Here is a 24,802-nt window from a genome sequence, read left to right on the forward strand (position 1 = left end):
GATGAGGAAGAGCAAACTGGTTATAGGAAAAGATAATTGTTACTTTCAAACAACAGAAACAACAACAAAAGTGTCATAACAAGCAGGGTGTCAGACATGGACCAGGAGGAACATGCGGCTCCCTCAGAGCTCTCCTTCCTGACAAGGCCTGGGAGAGAGCCCCAGGTTGGGAACACTGCCTCCCTCTGAGCATCCCGTCTGAGCAGCAGAGAGATCCAGCTCCAGGAAGCACAGACAGGTATAAGAAACATGAGAGAAGGATTTCATTAATAATCATGCTACATAGAGCATCACTTTATACTTACACGTAAATAGAAAATATTTGTTCTTTCCCAATTTTGTTAAGCTTTCTAGTAGCAAAGTGGCAGGTACCAGCCACGGATAGTTTGATCTACCTTGCACTACCAAAGAAATGTCTTTCACAGGACCCTTTTGTACATTTTATTTTTTTTAACAACCTTTATCTTCTCCCTCCTTTTCCCATACCATGCCACAATTGCTCATTTTAACTATCAAAGCATGTGCTAGCTTTCTTAACAGGTGGTGTCTCCCCACGAACTACATCCTATATGTTTGCTTTTGAACCAATTTCTTCAACTCAGTGATCTGGGGCTTGTCCACCACTTGGTGGGTCAGCACTGACCTGCCCAGGGCAGCCACCAGCACCCAATACTTTAAGGGGGATTGAGGTGGGGTCCTCAGGCTGGAGGAACTGAAGGCATTAGGGGCTTTGATTAAGGGTCTCCCGTTTGCTACAGCGGGTGACGGGCAGAGCTGCCTCCTCTCATGGACCAGCCTCCGGCACAGCGGTGGGGCAGAAACACCCCAAACCATCCCTGCACTAATCACCAGAGACTGAAAATCAGAGCACCGATGTAAAGGCTTCACCAAACACCCGTTTCCCAGAGCCCTCCCATATGTTTCAAGGGCTGAATCCACCCCCTGACTCTTTCATGATCAGCTACCTGACTGCCAGCAGAAACCCAAGGAGGAAACGCATTCATTTTACAGAGGGCCACCCCAGTGTTTCACCCCCCCCTTTTTTTTTTTCCTCCCCCACTTCAAAGAGAAAATAAATTCAACAGGAGACAAATGCATTTCATGGTTTTTAATAATTTTCTGCTATGGTTTAACCACAGCGTATTAAGAACAAGCATAAAATCTGTATTTAAAACTAACAACAGCACTTAGAGCAACATCTTCCTTTAAAAGTATTGCAATAACAGACCTTAGGTCTAAAAACTAGGACATCACCATTTGCTCAATTAAAAGAGTCAGATACACAACAGTTGAAATCTTTTTCTGTATATAACTGGGAGTTACAGTGGAAAATAAGCAACAAATTAATTGTGTTAAAAGGAAAATAAGGTAAAAAATTAAAGCAAGCCAGGTTTGTCATAGCGTCACATGAACAGCTATTGAGAAATCCCAATACAGTTGTAAAAAGACTTACTGGTTTTAATAGCTCTGTTTTTACAACAATAAAATTCAAAAGAAAGAGTAAATATTGTTGATAGTGCTGTACATATTTCAGAATAACTTGAAACAAAATGGACAAAAATAAGAGACATGTTGGAAACGTGATCTTGAAAGCCACAATGTTGGAAATACAGAAAAAAAAAAATCCATACAGCAATAAAGCATTTTACACTGTAAAGTAACTAGCAAGAAACAACAAAGAGAGGGTCAACACTCTAAAGCCAGGCATCTGATGGTTAATTTTAAGTAAAACAGCCTGACCGATGTACATACCATCATGAAATGCTCTGAGCACAGCAGCATTGGGCAGTCGATAGCGATACAAAGATAAAATCCCTAACAATGTTTACATAGTCCTGGTACTGTAAGTAGAAAAAGGTTGTTAGAAGATATTAAGGTGATATTATTATTATTTTTGCTGTCCAGGCCTATGGTGCCTGAGGCTGTCCTAACTTCTGCTATACTTCCTTTAAAATCCTGGCTGCCTGCTGTGCTTCGTGGTAAATGGCAAAGCGTGAACACAGCTGTGAATGCACTCAGGAGTCTGCTCTTTCCACTGCAGCTTCAAAGCAAATCAGTGCCTCCAGAAGGAGGCACGCTCATGTTTGGTCCACTCAATATGCAAGTTTTTTTATGATAAATCATACCCTAGGTTCTTCCAGCACGAGGTTTGCTCTGTAAAGATTCTTCCTAGTCAAGGCCTGGGGTTTTTTTTGTTTGTTTGTTTTTCTTCCTTCATGCACAGAAGTTATTCTGCAGTGCAAACAGAAACGTGAAAATGGCCAGGCGAGACATACTTCCAGAACAACTGCTCTATGCCCTGGCAAACAATAAATGAGTTAACAAATGACAGTCATAAAATATGCACACTTCACTATGGTACATGCTTACTGATAAAACAGCTCAACAGAGAGAGGGATGGAGACAAGCTACCTGTATGGGCTTGACGATGTGGAACTGGCCATAAAATTTACACTTTTCTTTAAAACAAAACAAAACAAAAGAACAACCATGGTCAACATTCAGACACAGGACGCCCGTGAGTGCTTTAAAAAAAGATATTTACAGACAAATGCGTAGCTGGAGTTTCAGGTCAGCAGAGAAGTCACAACGGGCTGGCCAAGGACCGCGCTCCGAGCCGCGGACTGGACCCGAAGCCCACACCGGCACCGCAGGAAGCCTCCCCATGGGCTTCACCGGGCCCTGGACAAGACCCCCTGAGTTTTGGCACAGCATTTAGCTTGCCAGCTGGAAACCAACCTAAAATGCCGTCTCGACCACATCCCGACACGTCGCTACGTTACATCTGTGGTTAAAGCCTGACGAGTATAAAAGAGCTACAGACAGACAGGGGTATCTACGAGAGACCAGTTGGTATCCGTCAGCGAGGAGACCGGTCTGTCTCGGACCAACAAACTTGTACATCGCCTACCGTCCCGGGATAGCTAGAACAAACAGCTTAGAAAAATAAGTAGAGTATCTGCAATTCTCTAAACTAGAGCTTCGCGTTTAGTTTTCCTGAGGTATTTGCTTCACCGAACAAGCCACGCCGAGAGCGCGTGCGGGGCACGGGGACGTGTGGGGGGGGACCCAGGCTTCGGGGGACGCCTGGTGCCCGTGAGGACACCACCCGGTCGGTAGGTGTGGTGTGGACACCAGCAGAAACGCCAGGTGTCGAGCCAAGCTCCGTGCCACGTCCCACCTCAGCACCGAGCTGCTTTGGGCCTTTCTGCCGCCATCTTACGCGCCGACCCTGGCGCAGACACCGCCATCAGCGGGCGGCACGGCAGCGGGGCCTGAAGGGCCACGCTCGGCTCATAGCGGACCACGGATTTCAACATCTACCCTTATGGCTGGCACCCCTGAAGCCCACATAGGTCCTCAGGGGTGCTCAGCCACAGGCCAGGCCTTCAGACCACACGTGCCGGCAGGGAGGCGGGACACCAGGGCCGGGTTTTTTCACAAAAATCTCTTTGTTGGCCTACTTTTTGATTTTGCAGGGGTGGTTTTGGATCAGTTCCCACTTGTCTGAGCTTCACTTCCCATCAAGGACGCAGACAAAAAAAAAAGATTTGAAAGGTTTTAGCCCATTTCTAGGTTAAAAAACAAAACAAAACACAACACAACACAATCAAGGATAACAATAAATAATGTATCTGCTGGAGAAGTAGTAGCTAATACTGGTCCAACTCTGCAATAGCGAGGCAACAACCAATATGAGAAGCATCTAGCTGCAAGGTTAAAGCTGTGGAGGTTTTGTTTGTTTTGTTTTTTCCTTTTTCTTAAAGTGACACATAAAAAAAAAAAAAAAAAAAAGATCTTCACAGCAAAGATGCATCAAACGACCAATTGCTATACACAGGCTAGTCAAAAAGGATTTGTTCAAACTTTTTCCCTTATGATATTATATTGATATTTAATAGGAAAATAAAATACATAGACTTTTCGTCATTTGTATGCATTCATTTGCAAATCTTCTTACAAAAAAGGACCAAGCGCAGAAGTTGGCATTCACAAAGTCTATGCCATTTTTTTTTTGTGTGTTAAAATCGGTATCATCTATACATTATCTTACAGTATTAACAACATCTATTTGTTTTTTTTTTTTTTTGTATGTTTGTTTGTTCTACCCATTGGGTAGGATATGTGCATAATATATTCAAGTTATACACAGCACCATACAAAGAAAAAAAAAATAAAAAACAGAAAGAAAAAGACAGACAACTGAAAAAGCACCATTTTAAGTGAGGCACAACAAAGGTGGGAGCGCAGGGCCCGACCCAACGCCCCCTGAAGTCGGCAGGAGTCTTCCTGCCAACGCCACCGGGCGTTGGGTCAGGCCCTCTCGAGTGCAAGGGGATTCCTATCTGCTCAGACCTGAACATGAGGCACCTTAGTTGCTTACAAACTACTGACATGCAAACCTCCTCAAAATTATAGCTAGCACGTACGTCGATAATTTATTAATAACCCTACCACAGCAGACAGACAAGCACGAACCAAGGAGAGAAAGGAAGAAAAGAGACAGCTTCGTCACCCACAAGATCCTACACATACCACACCGTGTCAGAAAGCTCACATACCAAACCAGGTAAAATAGCAGCAGCAGCAGCAGCAATACAGCAAAGAAATGACAGAGTCATCTCTGGCAGTAAATCACACAGAGGGGGGCTGTCGGAGGGAAGGGGAAGTTTCTAGGTTTCGAGTTTGTTTCTGTGTTGATAACCAACAACAAAAAAACAAAAGGCAAGCTCTTTTCGCGCTGAAGCAGTACCAGCAATGCCCGGTTGCTTTTGTTCAGTCTGAAACTGGAACGGGGAGACTACAGCAAGGCAGAAGTAAAAGCCAGGAGAGTTTGCAACATGTCTCGATACAAAATCGTGCTGTTTTCCCTTTGAAAGCAGGAGAAATGCAGTGGCCCTGACATATATTCAATGCCGATTCCGGCAACTCTTTCAAGGGAGCTCCAGCAGACTCCTACACCGTGTGCCTGGGGCGCTCACCCATGTGGCAAAGCACCTCATCCATGCGGAGCCATCAACACTTGAAAGAGTTGGCTGGGAAGAGGCAACAGGGGTCCAACGCTGCTCACGGGGGCTGAACGTGGTGGTGCAGCTCCTGTGAATTCCCCAAGTGGAGCTGTACCAATAAAAGGACATCTATTTATTTATTTTGCTGGTGTAAGTGCGCCCAATGGGGCTTTTGCCAGCGTAGCAATGGAACCAGAGGTGGGGCTGAAGGCAACCCGCACCCCTGATTAGCGAGCACAGACTGGCAAACTATTAAGTACAAAAAAGTCCTACCAACCAACCTTTTCAGCTAGGCCATTCCCAGAACTTTAAGCTTCAGTTTCCTAATGAAACATACAGAAGAGAGGAAATTCAGAGAGTTCGGCCAGGAAACCTCTGTAACTCCAACACATCCTCACAAGGTTCTACAACAGGACCTCAACGGGTCTCAGACCATTCTGTAAGAGTCCCTCTTTCCAGGGATTTAAAACAATTGACACATTTGGGGCTAGTTTAGAAGAACAGCTGTTATCATACTGGCTGGCAAGCAGGCAACACAAGCCATTTATGTGTAACTAAGTTCTTTATAACAGCATTTACCTAAAAAGCAAAGATGTAATCAAAAGCCAACTTTCACCCGAGCCCACCAGACATCACTTCATTCTTAGCATCAGCCAGGTCTGAAACAACACGCTTCTGAGATTTCAGGGCTACGTGAAGTACGTTTGCTTTGTGCACATGATTACACCAGGTCTACGTTTGTGTTGTCCCAAAAGCAAGAGGACTTCCCAAAGCCCAGCCTAAAAAAGAAAATAAGAGAGCTGTTGGATGGAAGATGCACTGTCGCGCTAGGCCACAGGGAAGAATTTGCACAGCAAAACTCCTCAACTGCGAAAAACGGGGCATGACACTCACAGGAGCAAGGAACAAATACTCCTCACGCCTCCAGCTGTTTGACAAAAGACCTGCCATGGTTCCTGAGAGCACAATGCCATCTAGCACTTCAGAAAGGTGATCGCGGAATAGTAACTCATAGATTATCAACGGATAGGACGGAGGAACAATTTTCCATGCAGGTATGTATAAACACACACAAATGGACACAACTCAATGGTAATGACCAGAGAGAACCTGGGGACAACCCTAAATATCTTCAAGTGTACCAGCAAGCGTATTGTTTAACCTTGGGGGGGAAAAAAAATTGCAATTTTAGAACATTATCTTTCACCAGCACACCACTTTCTTTTTCTTTGCCTGTGAAACCAGGTTACCTTAGCTACAACGGGCGTGCAGGGCTCAGAGTCAGCAAAACGCAAGCCATACACCTTTCTCCAGAACACAAACCTACAGAGCAGGGTGCTGGTCTGAAGGCCCGACAGCTTGCTACCCAGCAGCAGGGTTAGAAGCGGGGCTCCAGGCAAAGCCATTCAGCCTACACACAGCATCTTTTAGCAAGACACACCTTCCTTCCCCTTCACTTCACAAAGAAAGCGCCTTCCTCCAGAAATGATGTCAGCCCGCTCCCTGCTCTTCCCTGAACCACATTCATAAGGGAAAAAAAAAAAAATAAATAAATCTGATCTCAGTGGCTTTTTTGTATTATTATTTTTTATTTCTGCAACACACAAATTCAGAGATTCGGGATGGCAGAAGCAGCTGCCAGCTGGTGGGAGAAGTGGGGAAAGCAATTAAAAAAAATAAAAATAAAAAGGCACCACTCAACCCATGGTTCCTGCAGACACCACGATTGCAGGAGTGTGAATGCTTTCCTCACTTTCATCCAAGTACCGTGAATCCTGCGTGTGCCACACGCACGACCGAGAAAGGACCTGAATGGGCACTACTTTTCGTATACCTCATTCGTATCTTTAAGGCGACTTCACGTACAAAGAGCCTGATGGCACAGCATTGCAACGAACCCAAGCACAACCAGGCCAAGCACACACCCAGGAGTAGGGCTTAGTGGCAGGGAGAAATCTCTTTGGATAGCTGCACCCTGCCTTTCCCAGCCCTGCAGGATCACAGGAGAACACGCTGCAGATGGGGCACGTTTAGCACCACGCACGGACCCGTGCCAAGCCACTTCAGGGAAGAATCAACCTTTGTGGTAGGTAAGAGAAGTCATCATGCTTTATTTCTTAAAGGTATGTTTAAAAAAAAAATAAGCCTTTTAGCCTGAAAATTTCTGAAGCGGGGAGACTGGAGTGAATTTGGGGCAATACTGGGCAAAGACCAGGCGAGACAACCAAAATTCAGGCTATTAGAAAAAACCACCCAGGTGTTGTGTGCTTATGCGCATGATGCACGTAAAACACAACACCAGCATGGATGTATAATCCACCCGGTTAACTCTGCAGCGCTTCCTGAACTCTTTAATAATTCACGACGCTGCCTTTGAGTGGCTGTGGAGCACTTTCACTGATGCTGGATATTCTCAAGTGGAATTTTCCATAAACACTGTGCAGCATTACCTGCGTTCAGAGGACACCCACTCCTCAGCCTGTGAAGATCAATAGTGCTATCTATTTAGTTTTTATAGTCTTTATTTTACTGTTCTGGGGCATATTCTCTCTCACTACAACAAAAAAGAGCACGTCCTTCTGTAACGTTATCCAGTAGCTGTGACTCCCATCAAAGATCACTAATATTCACTCAAAAACGTTGTATTTGCACCCAGAAGAGGCCCCCAAACAAAAGCAGCGGATGGCAAGCTCACCTGCAGCAAGCACCAGTGACTACACTTGCATTGCTGCTGGGAACACTGGCTGCACGTGAGCTTTGGACAGCAAAACACGAGGAGAAGACAGATGGAGGCAGAAACACAACCATGAGGTGGGCATACATTAAGTTCCTTTCTACAATTTTTTTTTTTTTTATACAGCTCCCATTTTCCACACACAGGCAAACTGCCTCGGTCAAGAAAAATTGAGACAACCATGCATGCATCATACCCAGGAACACGAACGGGAAGTGCTTAAAAGATAGCCAAGGGCTGTCTTCAAAGCAGGCACATTCCCCAGAGGTGACTTTGAAGGTAACTTCAAGGCTCACTTCTGTGAGATCTGCACGTGAGCAGAAGTTGGTATCGAGGTGTGCTCAGCCACGATGACCGAGCTCCAGCTGTTCTCACCTAATGGTTTTTCGGCTAAATAACTCACACCGAGGCAACAGCAAGGGCTCCGAGTAGGCACAAGCATCGTCTGGCCAACAGCTCACTTCCATGGGACAACAAAAGTCACTGAAGACCAAAGCTAACATTTCCTAAGTTCGCTTGATTTACCTAAGGGATTATGTTCATCGGTTATCTGCAAAAAAAAACTAATTGAACAGCTTTTATTCCCAGGAACTAGGTGCGACGAGAGCCCCAGCTGACTGACAGCCACCCAGTCGTCTCCTGAACACCCGTCCTGTGGGGCTGAGCATGGAAAAATGAGTCCCTTCATAGCCTCTCCCAGGAAATAACACCTAAACTAAGAGGCAGCGTTACTCCGCATTACCGGGGCGACTCGGACCAAGGAACAACGACGGCGACAGGCGAGGCTGCACGCCCAGGCTCACAGTTCGGCCAATTCTAACCCAGCACAAAACCCAGCCAGCTCACGAAGAAAACGATCCACGCCGAGGCCCGTAAGACACGCACACACAAAGACACGCGCTCTGTTTTGGCATCAAAACTCTGCATAGATCAAAGACTCGCTTCAGGTGCCAGAGCCTTCAGGTGCCAGCTCCCGCCCGCTGCCGGCCACTGAGCAAAGGCTTCGGGAGCGGGGAAGGTGAGATCTTAAAGTGAAGAGTCTGCGACGCACGCACACACACACACACACATATATATATTAGAAACTATGCAAACTAGAGACTCTACAGGTTCTTACTTTTAAGTCCATTTCCGAAATGCATTTTAAGTGCAAGTTGTGCTTTTTCATGTGCTTGTGCTGCCACCATCACCATTCAGCCGCCTGCCAGCACCGCGTTTGCTCCCACACCGAGCCAGCCAGGGGAAAAGAAGCACCCCGCACACGGCTTCACCAGCAGGTAGAAATCTTCCAACTGCTTTTACGACCGGCACGACAACACCAGGGCTTACAGACGCTTAGCCAACACGTGGGCACCCTCCATCCGTCGCTGGCAGGGATGCTGCAGAAGGCAGCACCGCCGTCACCACGTCAGCAGGCTGGATCTGCAGGCCTGAATTTCGGGATCTAGAAGATGGCAACGGAGAGCGGAAAGCACAACAGAGTCTCACATATTTCAACAGCATTGCAGGGGAGAAAACCCACCTTGCATTTTTAAACAATTTATTGCATAATGTCATGATATGTGACTAGATACACTTCAGGCTACAGTGAGGACAAAAAAATCTCTAAAACCTTGAGTACTGGTGATACTGCGTTATGAGAAGGAAAAGAACGGCAGCACTTGGTTAGAACCGATACAAATCAACACATCTGGGCTTTTGTTTTTGCCTTTTACGAAACAAAGAGTCTAAACTGCAAAATAGCTAAACCCTAAGTGATGGAAAACGCTGGGATGTCACATTTGCCTTCTTCCATCCAAAAGTCTCCAAGACACTTTCGTTGACGCGCTGTTACGTGAATGCAAATTATTGCAAAGACAACAAGTGAAGTGTCCCTGTACTTCTCGATTTGGGTAAGTCAAGAGATGTTAGGCTAAGTCCTGTCCCCTTTTTCTAAGCAAAGCCAGGGGGAGGGGGGCAAACTCCTCCAGATTACTTCTGGGGCTCAATCATTATTCCACAGGTGAAAAGACAACATATAGAAGAACTTCACATAAAACAGTTCCCTCATATATATTTTTTTAAAACATTAAGATAGTGCAACTTTTTAAAACACATTTATCACAACACAAATTAATTCCTTGCATTCATCTAAGTTCTCAACTTTATACCTTGGCACACAAAACAGGAATTTTGATTCATATTAAAAAAAAAAAAAAAAATGCACACCCTGGGAGAAAAAAAAAAGCAAACTGGCCAATTCTTCCCCCATTTATCTAGCAAAACCTTCTTCTTCTTTCTGCCATTCAGTGAGTATAAAACAGGCTACACAAGCCTCATTTCTGTGCTAAGTTTCCTTTTAGAATTAAATAATTGAAATAGTTTATTAAAAAAAAAATAATATATCCCCCCCCTCCCCTGAAACACTGCTCGTAGACAAACTGAATGGAAGTTTGTATTTCTTTCGGTCTGCTTTGCATGCAATTCCCCTGAAAGGAATCAGAAACAAAGAACTGGTTTGCACGTTTGGTTTTACTAAGTTGTACCACGTGAAATGTAACAACATTGTGCACCGGAGCACGGGGGTCTTCCTCCGCCGCCCTGCTTGGATCTCTCTCGTCTTCAGTTCGAACGCACCCGGGCGAGTGACTCAGACCAGGTTCCCTGCTTTCCGCTCCTGGCCTTTGCTGGGGACAATTGTGCTCTCTGAATTGTTCTGCTGAAACTGAAGTCTGCTCCCCCTCTGCGAGGGAGGAGGCGCGTTGCTGTGCTGGTGATGGAAAAAAGAGGAGCCGGGGTAGTGCCCCATCACCTCGCTGTACGTCGGGGGTGGTCCTTCCATCCTTCCGTTGCTGCTGTAGTTGGTTGCACTTATGCCCGAATTGCTGCTCGGTGGGCAGGGGCCCCCATTGTACATCGAGATGTCTATCAAGTCGCTATCAAAAATGGTTCGGTTGGGCGGCGCCCTGACGGACTCCCGGTTGAGCTCCATCTGCTGCTCTGGGTCCCGGAGCTGCAGGGTGCACGGGCCCTGGTAGGGCGGCGGCTCTTCCCCGTCCGAGAGGGAAATGGTCGGAGGGAGGTCGATCTCGTGCTGCATGTAGGGGTACGTGGGCTGGAAGCGACTGAAACGGTCCCGCTGCATGAAGGATGGGGCGGTGAACCTGTCCCTGGACCTCGGAGCGTACATGATCTGCAAGGGGAAGAGAGAGAGACGGGGCTGAGCAAAGCGCTGCAGGTCCTCCCAACTGCAGAAGAAGTGGTAACATGGAAAATGCTGCTCTTTGTCACCTAGCTCAGAGGTTGAATCCAGCAGATAGCGTGCTCCCACGTGCGTGCATGTGACAAAAGGGGTAGGAGTTGCAGGAAGGATCTAACACGAGATATTGGAGAGCGGTTTCACAAAGGAAGGCCGAGATCCTACACAGCTCCTTCTGACATTACAGCACGCAGAGCAGAGATTAGACAATCCTGCTGCTGTACAGAGTTAACACTTGAAGTTATTTTTCTCTCTAATCTTCACAATTAATTAGTTCCAAGAAAATGAAATGCCCCAATGCTGAACTTCAGCTGCAGCTCGAGCCTCCCCCTCCTACTCTGAGTTAAAGTAACCCCCTTCATCATCAAGGAATTTCAGTTTTAAGTGCATTTTGTGGAGGTCCAGCATATCTCACGCCTTCACCACACGAGCAGATCAGGTGTCCTCCACCCCCTCAGTTCTCAGCCAGACCTCAACCTCCAGGGGGCTCTGGGTGTGGAAAAAAATGCCTCTGGCACATTAAGCACTGGAGAAGGTCAGGATTTACAAGAGGAAGTTTGGGATACTCTGTGAGGAGCTATCTGTTCCAAATCTGGACAGACACACCAGCTTCTCAGACCCAGACCTATCCAGTTGCTCTTTTCGTTTCTGGGTCCACGCAGGGTCTTCATCCCCTGACCCCACACATGCAGTGTCAGCTATCAGGAAGATTCAGTTTGACACAGGAGAGCTGTGCCACCACTCAGGACAACGAGTGGCAGTGTCTGTGGCTAGCCAGAAGACAGAAACACTGGTAACAGAGCATTTGCTGTAAATTTGGGAAAAATACACAGGGAAGAGCAACAGGCTGACCAGATTCCAATTACTGAGCCAATGCATGACTCTCATCTGTGAACAGCTACTGTGCTACAGGGAGCTGCTGATGGAGATAAAGCTTCAGGTAGCCAGAACTTCATTCTTTTAATTGAAAATGTCTTAGACGTTTACTGAATGGGAATTGAGACAGACTCAGTTGTCCACATGAATCTGGCTCTTGATCTACACTGAAAAGGCGTAATTTACTGAGTAAGTCTTGAGGGGAGGCAAATATATGAACAAAAAGGAGGAAAGCACATCGCCAAAGACAGTAAGAAATCTGACTTTACCTCTGAAGCACCCTGGCGCGACACCGAGCTTTCTGAAGGCCACAAGCACCCTTCCTGGAATGTAGAAGGAAACAACAAATGAGAGAAATCAACACATGACACAACAATCCTAACTCGACACCAAAACTCTCCCAGAGCACTCAGCTTCTGACGACTGGTTATCCACACCTGGACAGGCCCCACTCCTTCCTTCTGAGAAGCAGAGCAGGCAGCAGCTCTGCCCCCCACCCAGCCGAGCTCAGCGTGTCAGGAAGGTGCCGAGCTGGTACCCGTCACCTCCCAGCCGGCAGTGCAGCCACGTCAGCACGGGCAGCTGTAGGGAGGTAGGACGAGGCTCGTCTCAGCGGCGAGGATCCAGGTCACACGCAGGAGTCAGAACAGTTCACAACAAAACCTGACGTCTGCAACGTCGTGAAGTGACGCTCACTCTAAACCCAGGACAATCCTGGTCAAACCTGCCCGTTGCCTAATTCCCTGCAGCAATGAAAGCGCTGAGGTTTCAGCCACCGGTTCCCCCCTTCAGCCACCTTCAGGCCAAAGCATTTTCTCTCTCATGCCCTAGAAGTCTGTTCTGATACCATACCAACATCCAGGGCAGAATAAAAGGGCAAAGAAAAAACTCTGAATATGGGAAAATAGCTTCAGGTATATTGTTGGTTTTTTTTTTCTTCTCAATTAATTTTTAGAGTCACAATAACCACTGCCATTCATTTATCTTATCGGAAAATTTCAAAGCTGAAAAGGGCACCTCAGAGGGACTATAAAGGACAGAATTACAGTCTTAGTGAAAAAAAAAAATCAATTATCTGGTCATGAGCATTGTCTTGGTGCTAAGTAAAGTTTCCTGATGTTACAGACAAGAAATTTCAGGAACAAGAAAGAAAATGCATGCTGCCCCCAAAAGCATTACCCTGTATAGCCTACCCTCAAATCCTACCATCCTGCTTTTTCTCACCACAGCATCTTTGAACATACTTCAGATGTAAAAATAGACCTAACTCGATGTTCAGCACGGCTCTCAGAGACCAAAAGCCGTCTGTGATCTTGTCAGGAGAGTCCAGCACAGAGGAAAGCTGCTCTGAGAGGAATCTCCCACAGGATTCAGCTGTTAAGGGAAATGCTTCGAATAACAAAGCTGGTCAATCACTTCTCTTCTGGAGCTTCAGAGAGCAGATATAGCAGGCTGACAATCGCAATTATTTACAACTTCCTTTTGCAAGTGTCCCCACTCACAAAGGCCTGATATCAAGGACAAATCCTGGGTAGGTTCGTATGCTTCAGTGGCTATAAAAGATTTTGTCAACTGCAGAAATGATATCTGTGCAACGGTAGTGGCTCAAATTATGAGTGTCCACCTTCCTTTCCACCTCTCCATCACCCAGATGCCCTCATTCTGAAATAGCTGAGGTTGTACCTGCGCTATTAAAGACAACCAAGTTATCAGTGGCTGGCCAAGCAGGCTCCAAATTTGTTGTTCTGAAGTAAAATCTGTTAGTCAGAGCTAAAGTGCCCAGTTAACAGCCCACGAACTACACCTCCCATGCAGCCCCACAGCAGGTTCCTTCAAACCACGGCTTGTAGGACAGTGTCTAGCTGCTCCCCACACCGAGAGGGAGCAGGACCTGCAGGCTGTGCCTCAGCACAGAGCTAAGAAGCAGCCCTGGAAACAGAAGCAGCCTGACAGGGACTGGAGGTGCTGTGTACCTCTGAGATGCTAAGGATGCAAGGATGTGCAACAACAGCCCCTGTGACGGTGTGTCCCACAGCACACCTGCAGCTACCACCTTCCCGGAGGTTTTCTGGGGGATGACCAAAGACAGAAAGGGGGCAGACAACAAAAAACATGCCAGTCCTTAATTATGAATGGTTCTGTGGGGCTTATATTTATATATTTGAAGGGTACTACAAAACAGGAGAATCATTTATGCATAATATCATGTCCAACAGCTAAGAGAAAACCCGGGAAATCAATAAAAAACTGAAGACATTGAAGCACTTTGCTGAATCCTGCTCTGAAATGCTACAGAAGTTTTCTGATCTTTGCCTTCTATAAGTACACCCGCTCCCTCCATAAGGCGGCCTCTGTCTGGACAAGAGAATTGCATGCAAACAAGCATCTGCCCATCTTGCCAATTCTGGCCTTTGCAGCAGGTTTGCCATCTACCTTCCTCAAGTCTCCATCTGAGGAAAATCACCCGTCCCGACACCAGGCAGGACGTTTTCTTACAGGGGTCATACATCACCTACCTGCTTCTTGCGTGTACGTGGTAGCCTCGCCCCCTTCAACTTGCTCCTTCTTATACTACCAGTCTACAAGCATGAACTTGAATATTTATAAGCGCCATGGAGGGAAAGCCCGTGCGTTCATTCCCTCCCTGTGCTGTGCCCATTTTTAGCATCACTAGGTCCTGGAATGAACAAGGCTACGAGTCTTCGTGGTAAATCCCAGCTCCTACAAATAACGCCAGAGCAAGCGAGGTCTGACGGCTGCAGCTACGTCTTTTGCTGCCCTTAGCTGCTCCTGGGTTTCATGACAACGTACAGAAACGAATGTTATGATTAGGTTTGGAAATAACAGCGCCATTTAATAAATCCAGCTGGGCGATTACTTAATTATCTCGTGGTAATGGTCATTTACGTCAATGTTTAGAACTTAGGAGACTGGATAAACCCACGATAACTTGCTTAATTTATGTTTTACCAAGATTTACAGCCTCTAGATTCAAACAGTTTAGGAAGACGGCTTCCCAAGGCCACTTTTTGATCACTGAGCTTCCTGGAGCACGCGCTGTCATCCAGCCTCCGTGGTTCAGCATCAGCACACCGACAGATGGGAGGCAAGAAACTTACTGGAAGATTTCACAACTCAAGACTCATTTCAGGTAAGAATGTATGCTCAGTTAGAAAAAACTCCTCAGACTGTAATGAAGCAAGAACAACCCCTACAATCACAAATTTGCTTATTTACTGACTCCCTTAAGGAGTGGCTTTGTGGTTTTTTTTTTCCACTTTTTAGTTTTTAACAACTAGAGCTCTGCCTGAAATGGTACTTCCTGGGAAACACAAGTCAGGTTTTCACTCTCTGAAATGCTTTTATGGGTATTATGGGTATTAAGAGGGTCACTCTCTTCCCCCTAACTAAACTCACATTTTAAGTATATAATTTTACACTTATATATATAAAATAATACCCCTATCTTTTTTTTTTTTTTTTGCAGGTGAAGTGTTTCAAGTGGCAGTGTAGTTTCCGATTTTGGCCCTAGGTGGCAGTGACATATTACAGCACATTTCATCAGTGCCCTACTCCAGGAACACCCACGGGCCCGTTCCTCCCTGCCCTGCCCCTTCTCAGTTGATGCAGAGCATCCCAGCTCTGCAGCTCACAACGCTTTCCCTCCCAGACATGAGGGGGGCGAAACTACTGCCTTGTTCCTAGCAGAATGACACGAGCAAGGCCTCTCCTTCCTTTATAAGATTTTTTTTTTTTTCCCCCAAGGGCAGGAAAGGTTACAGCACCTTGCAGAATAAATGGCACAGCACCAACAAGAAGTTCAAGAGAGGTAATTACAGAGTCAGAACTCTCACTCTTACTCTGCCTCCTGACACTTCCAGCGGTTATTTCTGTTACTTGCTGCTTTGAAGTCTTTATTTCCCCAACCCCACAGCACTTTGCCACGCGAAGTAATCTTCATTTCATGGCAGCGAAGGAAATACACGTTATTATGCATCCTCCTTGATTTGGAGATGAAGCAAGCTGCCCAAAGGTGCCACGAGTCAGTAGCCACCAGGAGCCGGCGCTCCTCGCTCCTAGCCCTACCTGCAGGCCTCCTAGATGCTGTCTCCCCCAGACCTGAATTTCTGCTGGTATTACACCCGTGGTGAAACTCTGCCAAACGCACGCTGTGTGTTTTAAGGGTTTGTATGTTTTAAGAGCCACACCAGGAGGCGGGGGGCTCACCCTGGGAGGTGAAGCAGCATCCTCAGCAGCACCATGACAGGAAAACCCAGTATTACTGTGCCCTCAGTGTTTAAGGCCTCAGCACACTAATCATGGTAATAAAGACCCCAGAAGGGATAAAAAGGAAGGGAAAACAGAAAAGAAAAAACAGGAATTTAGACTGGAACTGATGGGCACACAGAAAAGCACGGTTACAGAACAAGGATGCAACAGCATGAATTGGTTGAAGACCAACTCGCAGATTTTCTGGGATCAGAAAATCTTTTCTGCCCTTCAAGTGTTGCTCACACTTGGGATTCTGGTGATATTTCCTCTTCTTTTAATACTCTGATTTCTGGACAATGAGAATTTCAACCTCTAGGCCTTTTTTTTTTTTTTTTTTTTTTAAAAAATTCAGCTAGACGAAGAAGAAAGCCACAAGCACATAAGCACACATTTCATTATTTCAGAGGCCTGACCCCACCAGTTTTACAGGTGCGAGGCTGTAAATAAATATTTAATATTTAATATTCTGCTTCTTATAAAAAGAAGCAGAGTAACGGAGATTGGCAGTGGGCGAGCTGGCCTCTTCAGGGCAGCTGCAGCTCAGCTGTTGGAGGGCACCCTCATCCAGAAACAGGACAGGCCTGAGGAAAAGGCACAGAGCTGAACGTAGCACAGGCATGGAGGGGGACAGAAACAAAACAAAAACAAAAAAAAAAGCCCATCTGAGTAAGAAAGGACAGATCCTGTCTCTGGCTACACCTCTGCAACCTCAGTCAGGTGGGGGTGGTTCCTCTTCACAGTTCCCTGCAGGAACCAGCCAGTTCATTTACTGGTTTGCTTTACAAAATACTGCTGAACTTCCCCTGTTTTCGCTCACTGTTTCTCTGCTGACAAAAGGCCTGAGTCAGAATGACATTCCCTCTACGCATTAGTGGTTAATACACATTTAAATCCATTTTCAGAGCCTGCACGCCACAAGAAGCCTGTTCCCTTGGAAGAAAACCCACTTCCCATCAGCACTGGCACACAGACCGAGCCTGCCTGGTTAAAAGGCAGATGCATTTCACAAGGCACAACCCACCCTGCACCTCACAGCACACACTGCCTGTTCACCTTCTGCAATCCACTCCGCTTGGGACAGCGAGACGGGACTGGTCATTTCCAGTTTCACATCACCAAAAAAAACCACGTCCGTTCCCTGCTCCTCATGCCCCACGCGCTGCTTCTACGGCTTGTGCTGCAAACAGAGCACGGCTGGTTTCCACCAGCATTTCCTTCTGATGCTTAAGACAAAGGAAAATTCAAAAATAGTTGATGTCTGACCTCAGAGACTGCCACAGGGCTCTGCCCCACGCATCTGACCTTTTATTAAGAATGGCTTCGGTTTATCAGAAACCAAGATGAGTAACAGCGATGACAAACCCACACCAGACAGTTTTCGGAAGAATTAGTAACCACTTCTTGCCAACCAGTTACCAATTCCTACGAAGCCCTCACTTGACTACGATTATCGGTACTTATAAGGGTGCCATCAAACCGAAACTGGGTCAGTGTTTTAAAAATGATTTAAGAGCAGTTTTGGATACTACAGCGGGGCTCCCGAGCCCCTAGTGTCAAATCCGACGTCCTTATTTGCAGGAAGATGGTGTTTCCTCCCTGGCTTCCAAGAGAGAAGGCGCCACTCGCTCTAATAACAGACGATACTAACGAACCATGCGCAGGAAATAATGGGTTTCTTCATGCATTTGACAGCTCGCTGCCATTTTAAAAGATTTGTGAAGATGAAAACATGTTGCCTTTATCTCAAATCATGTCATTTGAGCTCCTCGTAGCAATTATAGTTAACACTTTTCAGACAGAAGCGTGGTTCTTAAATTAGTGTGTCCATTTCAAAAAAACCCTCTCAAATTAATCTAGGCAGTTTTTCCAGCCCAGAAGTCCACAAGGTTATGGTTTTACAAGCTGTAGTTTCATCTGTAACTAAGTTAGAGCTCCTAGTTATCAGGACGATGGACATCAGGGCTGCCTCCTCTCTTTCCTGCACAGCCTCCAAAGTGTTAAGAGTCACCTCAGCAAAAACGTGTTAAAAAGCAACTGGTTTTCAGCCAGATTAGCTCCCTGAAGCACCTCATCACACCCCCGTGATACGGAGCACAAAGAAGGAGCTTGAAACACACAACCAGGATGGAAAGAAGGGTGAGACAAAGCTGCACCCAGCACATCCCACCCAGCAAACTTCTGGCTCCCGAGGCAAGTCACAAACCCCATTACTGCTGGGTCGGCTTGGGACAGCCTTGGAAAAGCTGGATGGAGATTCAGCCTTCAGCCTCTGGCTCCCTAACAAGACATCTTAGCCACTCCAGGCCCCTGAGAAGGATCACTTTCCTCGTATTTTCTTGCTGCTCGAATGAAACATAAACACGACGTTCTCCTGGGCAGCTACTGCTCTAGTGTTTTGGATCCAGCAAACTGTCACTGCAGCTTCACAAAGCAGTAATAGTGGTAAAACTCCAAGATATTAGTAAATATCTAAAAAGTCACAACACAAATGTCGGTTCTTCATACCCCAGGTGATCTCCATTTACTCTCCTTCCATTCCCCCTCACACCACAGCAGCAGCAGCTAACAGGACGCCACACCTGAACTTCCAAACACACGATGAAACACGCTACGTAGGGCATAGCAGGGTCTAAGAATACTCAAAGGCAGTCAATTTTAAATTTCCATTCTCATTTTTTTGCCACTGACAAATCCAAGGGCAGCAACAGAGCTAACTCTAGGAAGAACTGAAACTAACATTGGAAGTTTTTCCAAGAGTTGTGCTATCAGAGCTTCTCTGCAGGCTTGGATGCAGACGAGTACAACACGAGGACAAGGGATTTGGTGGAAGGGTTCGTTCGTACTCACCGTCTGCAGAGTTTCTTCCTGTCTTCTGCTCTGGCTCTGCCGGTTGATGAAAGAGCGTGTCGAGAGTTTGTAATGGTTCAACAAGCAGATGATCACTACCACCATAACAGTTATAACCACAATTATGATGATGATCTGAACAAACTCCAGTTCAGCTAAAACAAAGAGAAAAAGAAAAAAAAAAGTCAGTCATAATGTAATTCATCAAAGAACAACCCAAAAACACTCGGTATTTCATCAGAACTGATGCTGTCTGCTTTGCAAAGTTTTGCAAAGAAAATGACGTCCTAAAAAGTATGAAGTGTTTCACTTTTCAGCATTGCTAATCAATCAGTATGAGTGGCCACAGCTCAGGTCTAAGTTGAGAAACTTCTTGGTGATCCTTCGCAGCTTCCATTACAGGAATAAATTCTTCAACATGAACAATTCCGTTGGGTAACAAAGAACAGAACTTATTTTAAGAGCCACCTGCGACACCAATAGAGGCCAGAAGTCCTGCAGAGAGGACTCGGGACACTGTACCTAGTGCTCCAGCGATTGCTATTCTGCTGCTGGACTCAAACAACAAAACAAAAAAATCAGGAAGACTACAGGAGGGAAACTTTTCTTCATTTTTATCAGCTAAATTGTGTGAAGACCGAAGTCAAGCTGCAAACAGCCTTTTTCTCCTTTTGGATCTACACCAAGTGCCTTCTTTAATTACTTACTTCTCTCCAACTAGAGTAAAATTAACTTTTCCAGGACACTCCCATTCAGCTAAATGGCTAAAAAAAGAGTTCTGGTACTCAAAACCAAGATGTGTTCCACCATGGCTAAAAAGAAACCAGGGTCTTGGCTGTCACACAAGATACGATTACAATGAGCGCCGTCAGAGCCCATCACCTTATCAAAAGTCCCACCTCTGCACAAATACTGAGTATATTTAGAAATGAGTCGCTTGCAGCCACTCTTGCACCCTTCCAGCTCTCCTGGAGCAGCACAGATGAGCAATGTAAGGGAAGAAATTGCCCTTTGGAAGTTACACAGTCGTAGGTATTTCTATGGAAACTGTGCTGCTCGCCGGGGATGCTCTCATCTTGAGAGACAACTCCAGTCACCGGGGGGAGGTCCCCGGTTGTCACGCAGGTAGGAAGCAAAGCAGCAGCAGGAGAGTTACTCAGTTCTCAGCGCTTGGCAAAAACGACCCTGCTTTTGGGCACCAAAACGTGAATCTGGGGGAATCGCTATCAAATTCCTGCTTCAAAAAGCCAACGAGAAAAGAAAGATACCAGAAAAAAAAAAATGAATAATAAAGCCAAAGCAAACAGAGAAACAAGCCTGTTCTCTCTTATCATATCTCTTTCATTTGTAGTCATCCTCACCCTCCTGTGCAATACCAGTAGCCGAAGCTTACGCAAACACCACTGTGAAGCCGAGCTAGAAAAACGTCCTTCATGCACAAAATGCAAAACCACCTGTGGCGGAGCTGAGGGAAACCCCAAGGCGGTTTCCTTATTCTCGGGCTCCTTGCAAACAGCGTGACCACCACCACCACTTACAGATGTTCCCTTAGTCAGCACTTTGCTCTGCTTTTGCCATCGGCCCCACATCAGCAATGGCCACTTTTTTTCCTGAGTCACCAGAGGTGTCACCGCCAAGAGATCCAAAGGCAGGAAGCACGGAAATCAATTAAAAGCAACCCCCCAAAATAGCGTTGAACTACAAAATCATTTTTTCCTGGCTCAAAAGCGCAGAATACAGGCTTGCCACTGCCGACAACCGCTGCAATTCAGCTTCTCCAGCTACCGAGCACCAAAGGGCTTCTGCACCCCAAACCCTTTTATTCCCCGCTTGGGTCCAACGCAATCCTTCGGACTGGAAGTTGAGGGACTGCTGCTAAAGGGCAACACGCAAAGCGAGCAATGTTGATTTAGGCTTTCCTAGAATGCAAAGATCACTGGACTGACACGCTGCTTCTGCATCTGCCAAGGGCAGAGTCTTCTAAATTTATCGAGCTCCCAGCGTTTCGGCGGCGGGGGACAGCACCTCTCCCTTGGAAATCACGGCTCAGAGCCGTCCGCGTTTCCCTTCGGCGAGGGGAGGAATCGCTGGGGACGCTGGGCTAAGCCTTGGCCGTGTGCTGGAGTTGCAGGAGGATTTTCCAAGTTCAGCGCTGCCCCGCCAGCAGGGAAACGCAACCAAGCATCCTGCTGACGTCCGGGAGGAGGGGAGGACGGCGCTCACCCTCTTCTTCCTCCAGCTGGGTTATGGTGAGGAGAGGAGAAGGAGCAAAGAGAGGCGGGCAGGAGACAGCGCTGTTTGCTGGCACCGCTCAGGGCACTCAGTCACTTGGGTCCCTCGCCCCCCTGCCACACGTGTGGGGTGTGTAACAGCCCTCACAGCCCTGGCACTACCTCCCAGAAACGTATTTTTTTTTTCCTAATAAGGGCTTTTTCCACCAATAAAGCTGGGGGAGAGGCTTGGGGTGCGAGGCGGTTTCAGCTCCCGCTGTGTGCGGGCTGTGGCACTTACGCCGGGTTTCTTTTCTCTGTGTGTGTGTGTGTGTGTGGGGAGGGGGGGGATTTTTCCTCACAGGGCACGAAAAAAAAAAAAAAGGCAGAGTTCACAAAAACGCCTTCAAAAGGGAAAAAAAGCAAGCAGGGGAATTGCCCTGTCAGGGCACTCACGGCTCCGTCCCCCACCAACCCCCCTGTGCCAGGGGTCCCGCACCGCCCCCCGCACCCCCTCCCCGGCACCCCCCGACCCCTCCTGCCCCACGGCGAGCCCCGGGGGGGTCTCTTCACCCCCAAAACCCCCCCAAAAAACCCCTTAGCACGCCCGGGGGTACCTCCGTCCGCCACCAGCTCCCTCAGCCGGGCGTCCTTCCCCGCCGTGCCGTTAAGCCGCTGGGCGGCCATGCTGCCGGCCGGGCCCCGCATCACCCGCCCGCCCCGGGCTCCATGCGGCCGGGGGGAGCCGTGCGGGGGCCGCTCCGTGCCTCAGCCCAGCCCGGCACAGGGCACAAGGCAGCGGCGGGGCCCGGCCCCCCGTTACCGGCCGCCGGCTGCCATGGGGCGGCGGGGAGCTGATGGGGTGCGGGGGTATAGGGTATGGGGGGGGGGGGGGGGGGGTAGTCCCCGCTGCCCTCGGGTCGAGCCTAACCTGGCGAGCGGGGCTGGGTCCCCGCGGGGATGATCGGGGAGAGGAAAAATAAGAATTAGGAGCGGCGGGGAGAGAAAAGCCAGCCCGCCATGGCCGCCCCCACCCGCACACACAGCCCCAGCCCCAGCCCCAGCCCCAGCCCGCCGTCCCCACGCCAGACCCGCGGGCAGCGAGAGCGGGCAGCTTACCGCACCGCACCGCGCCGCTCTTTAAGCCCGGCGGCCGCCCGGCGGAGCCTCCTCGCCTTCCTCCTCCTCCTCCTCCTCCTCTTCCTCCTCCCGCCGGCTCCGCTCCCTCCTCCTCCTCCTCCTCCTCCTCCTCCCGCCCCCGCCCTGCCGCCGGCCCCGGCGCCGCTCGCCTGGGGGAGCCCGCGGGGAGCAGGGCGGGAGGCGGGGCGGCCGCCGCCGCTCGCCCCAAAATGGAGGCTGCCTCCCCCCCCCAAGGAAATTAAAAAATAAAAATAAAAAAATAGAGGGGGAGGGGAAATGAAAAATGCCACAGGTTTTGGGCTCCCGTTTCCTGCGCGTCCTTGGCACAACTCCCGGAGGCTGCCTGCCCTTTAAAGCCCTCTGCCTGCCCCGTCCCGGCCACGGAGCCGCTTTTTTTTCTGGTTAATTTTCTCCCGGTAGCAAGCCCAGTGATCACCCAGCGCCCTCCTTTCCTCCCATACCTGCTTAACCAGCGGGGCCAAGCCTTCCTCCGAGGTCCTCCTTATTTTCCTCATCTCATGGGAGATGGCCAAACCCCCAGCAAACGCTCTGACCATGGGGCGATAGCCACTGCTCCCCACGCGCCTCACATCTGCAGACCAAGCCCTTGACTCAAGGAGCAAAAGCAAGGAGGGGAGAGGGCCTCAGAGAAGTGATCCCACTTAGATCACAGAATCACAGAATTTCTAGGTTGGAAGAGACCTCAAGATCATCGAGTCCAACCTCTGACCTAACACTAACAGTCCCCACTAAACCATTTCCCTAAGCTCTACATCCAAACGTCTTTTGAAGACTTCCAGGGATGGTGACTCCACCACTTCCCTGGGCAGCCTGTTCCAGTGCCTCACAACCCTTTCAGTGAAGAAGTTCTTCCTAATATCCAACCTAAAACTCCCCTGGCTCAACTTAAGCCCATTCCCCCTCATCCTGTCACCAGGCACGTGGGAGAACAGGCCAACCCCCACCTCTCTACAGCCTCCCTTGAGGTACCTGTAGAGAGCGATAAGGTCGCCCCTGAGCCTCCTCTTCTCCAGGCTGAACAAGCCCAGCTCCCTCAGCTGCTCCTCGTAGGACTTGTTCTCCAGGTCCCTCACCAGCTTCGTCGCCCTTCTCTGCACCCGCTCAAGCACCTCCATGTCCTTCTTGTAGCGAGGGGCCCAAAACTGAACACAGTACTCGAGGTGCGGCCTCACCAGAGCCGAGTACAGGGGGACAATCACTTCCCTAGTCCTGCTGGCCACACTGCTTCTTATACAAGCCAGGATGCTGTCGGCCTTCTTGGCCACCTGAGCACACTGCTGGCTCACAGTCTTCTCAGTTCTTGAAAGGCCAACATTTGTTCAGTAAGATATTGTTGCACCGGTGCAGGCAAAGTGACTGAAAACTGGCTGCAGACTGCTGTGTCCATAGGTGAGGCAAGCGCCAAGCATCCTCAGAGCAATGGTTGGCTCCTGACCTATTTGTGAAGAATTTATCGTCAGGTTTCACATTTCAAGCCCTGTAGAAGCTGAGCAACAGGGCAACAAGTGCCAGATATCCCATCAAAGCAGGCCCACAGGGACCTGCCTCCTTCTCGGATTGCCTGCCTTATCGCTGAGGTGTCACCCCGACCTCAAACCAGCACGGCCGCACTGGAGGAAGAAAGGGCTGAAGCTCCCCAAGCCGGCTGTGGCGCTCCTCCACAAACCATTACAAGCCTGGCATATTAATGATAAAGCCAAGGGCTGGTTAAACTGGGTAAGTTTTACGTGAAATTTTATCAAGCCTGTAATTGCTGTTCTGCCTCCTATCTCCTCAGTCTTGACTGTGGAAACAAAAAAAAAAAATCATTCTGGAAGCCACAGGACCCAGACCTGCTTTTTTATTTTACTAATAGCAAAGATGGTAATCTGTGAAACAGAAGAAAACACAGTCAATCTTCAGTGACCAAAACTGGGCAGACACCGTTTCTCAACATGACTTTCCCATTTACACTATTTACCCTTTTTTTTTTTCTTCCTCTGCTACTCCACAGACATTAACAACTATACCAAAAGGTACGAAGCTGGTGAAGAGTAAGAGAAAAAACACGGCTTTGAAACTGGAAAATACGGGGCTGCTTCCCCCTGCCCGCTGTTAGCCTGTGTGGGTTGCTCGCCTGGGGAATCTGGGTGCTGTGGGGCTGGCCACAGATCCGATCCGATCTGAAACCGAATGGCTTGCTGCTCGCTGGGTGAGTGATCATAAAAAAGGAGGTGGGAAATGGTGATCGTGGGACAGAGCAGGAGACCAGGAGAGCCCTTCTGGTGAGGACCTGCGCCTGGGCTGGCTTCAAGCAACCCCAAACGTGCACGATGACTTCCCGTGCCCCCAGCTCTCAAGCTGCCACCTCCTGGGGTAAACTTCCACCTTTTTGGTTAAATCTGGCATCTATAGGTTAAGTTTGTCAGAAAATGTTTCTGAGGAATGACACCACACCAGGAAAAGTAAAAGTGCC

The 24,802-nt window shown here is 48.2% G+C and overlaps 1 protein-coding gene across 5 annotated transcripts in view; it reads right to left on the reverse strand.

Moving 5' to 3' along the window:
- Nucleotides 1–1,093: 1,093 nt before the first annotated feature.
- Nucleotides 1,094–24,802, reverse strand: part of LDLRAD4 (low density lipoprotein receptor class A domain containing 4) — a 282,754-nt gene continuing 259,045 nt past the window's right edge. Inside the window, exons 1-4 of one of the 5 annotated variants that reach the window (XM_082753639.1) lie at nucleotides 22,306–22,418; nucleotides 18,977–19,131; nucleotides 12,127–12,180; nucleotides 1,094–10,915 (exon numbers count right to left, since the gene is read on the reverse strand). In XM_082753639.1, the coding sequence (XP_082609765.1) occupies nucleotides 10,373–10,915; nucleotides 12,127–12,180; nucleotides 18,977–19,081 (702 nt within the window). In that variant the 5' untranslated portion in view covers nucleotides 19,082–19,131; nucleotides 22,306–22,418 and the 3' untranslated portion in view covers nucleotides 1,094–10,372. Of the gene's footprint in view, nucleotides 10,916–12,126; nucleotides 12,181–18,976; nucleotides 19,132–20,922; nucleotides 21,490–21,803; nucleotides 22,064–22,117; nucleotides 22,139–22,305; nucleotides 22,419–24,802 lie in introns of those variants that run through there. The other 4 variants (XM_082753638.1, XM_082753636.1, XM_082753637.1 and 1 more) reach the window with 4 other exon arrangements.

The sequence above is a fragment of the Aythya marila genome (assembly GCF_965140915.1).
Source record: "Aythya marila genome assembly, chromosome: 2".
NCBI classification, from domain to species: Eukaryota; Metazoa; Chordata; class Aves; order Anseriformes; family Anatidae; genus Aythya; species Aythya marila.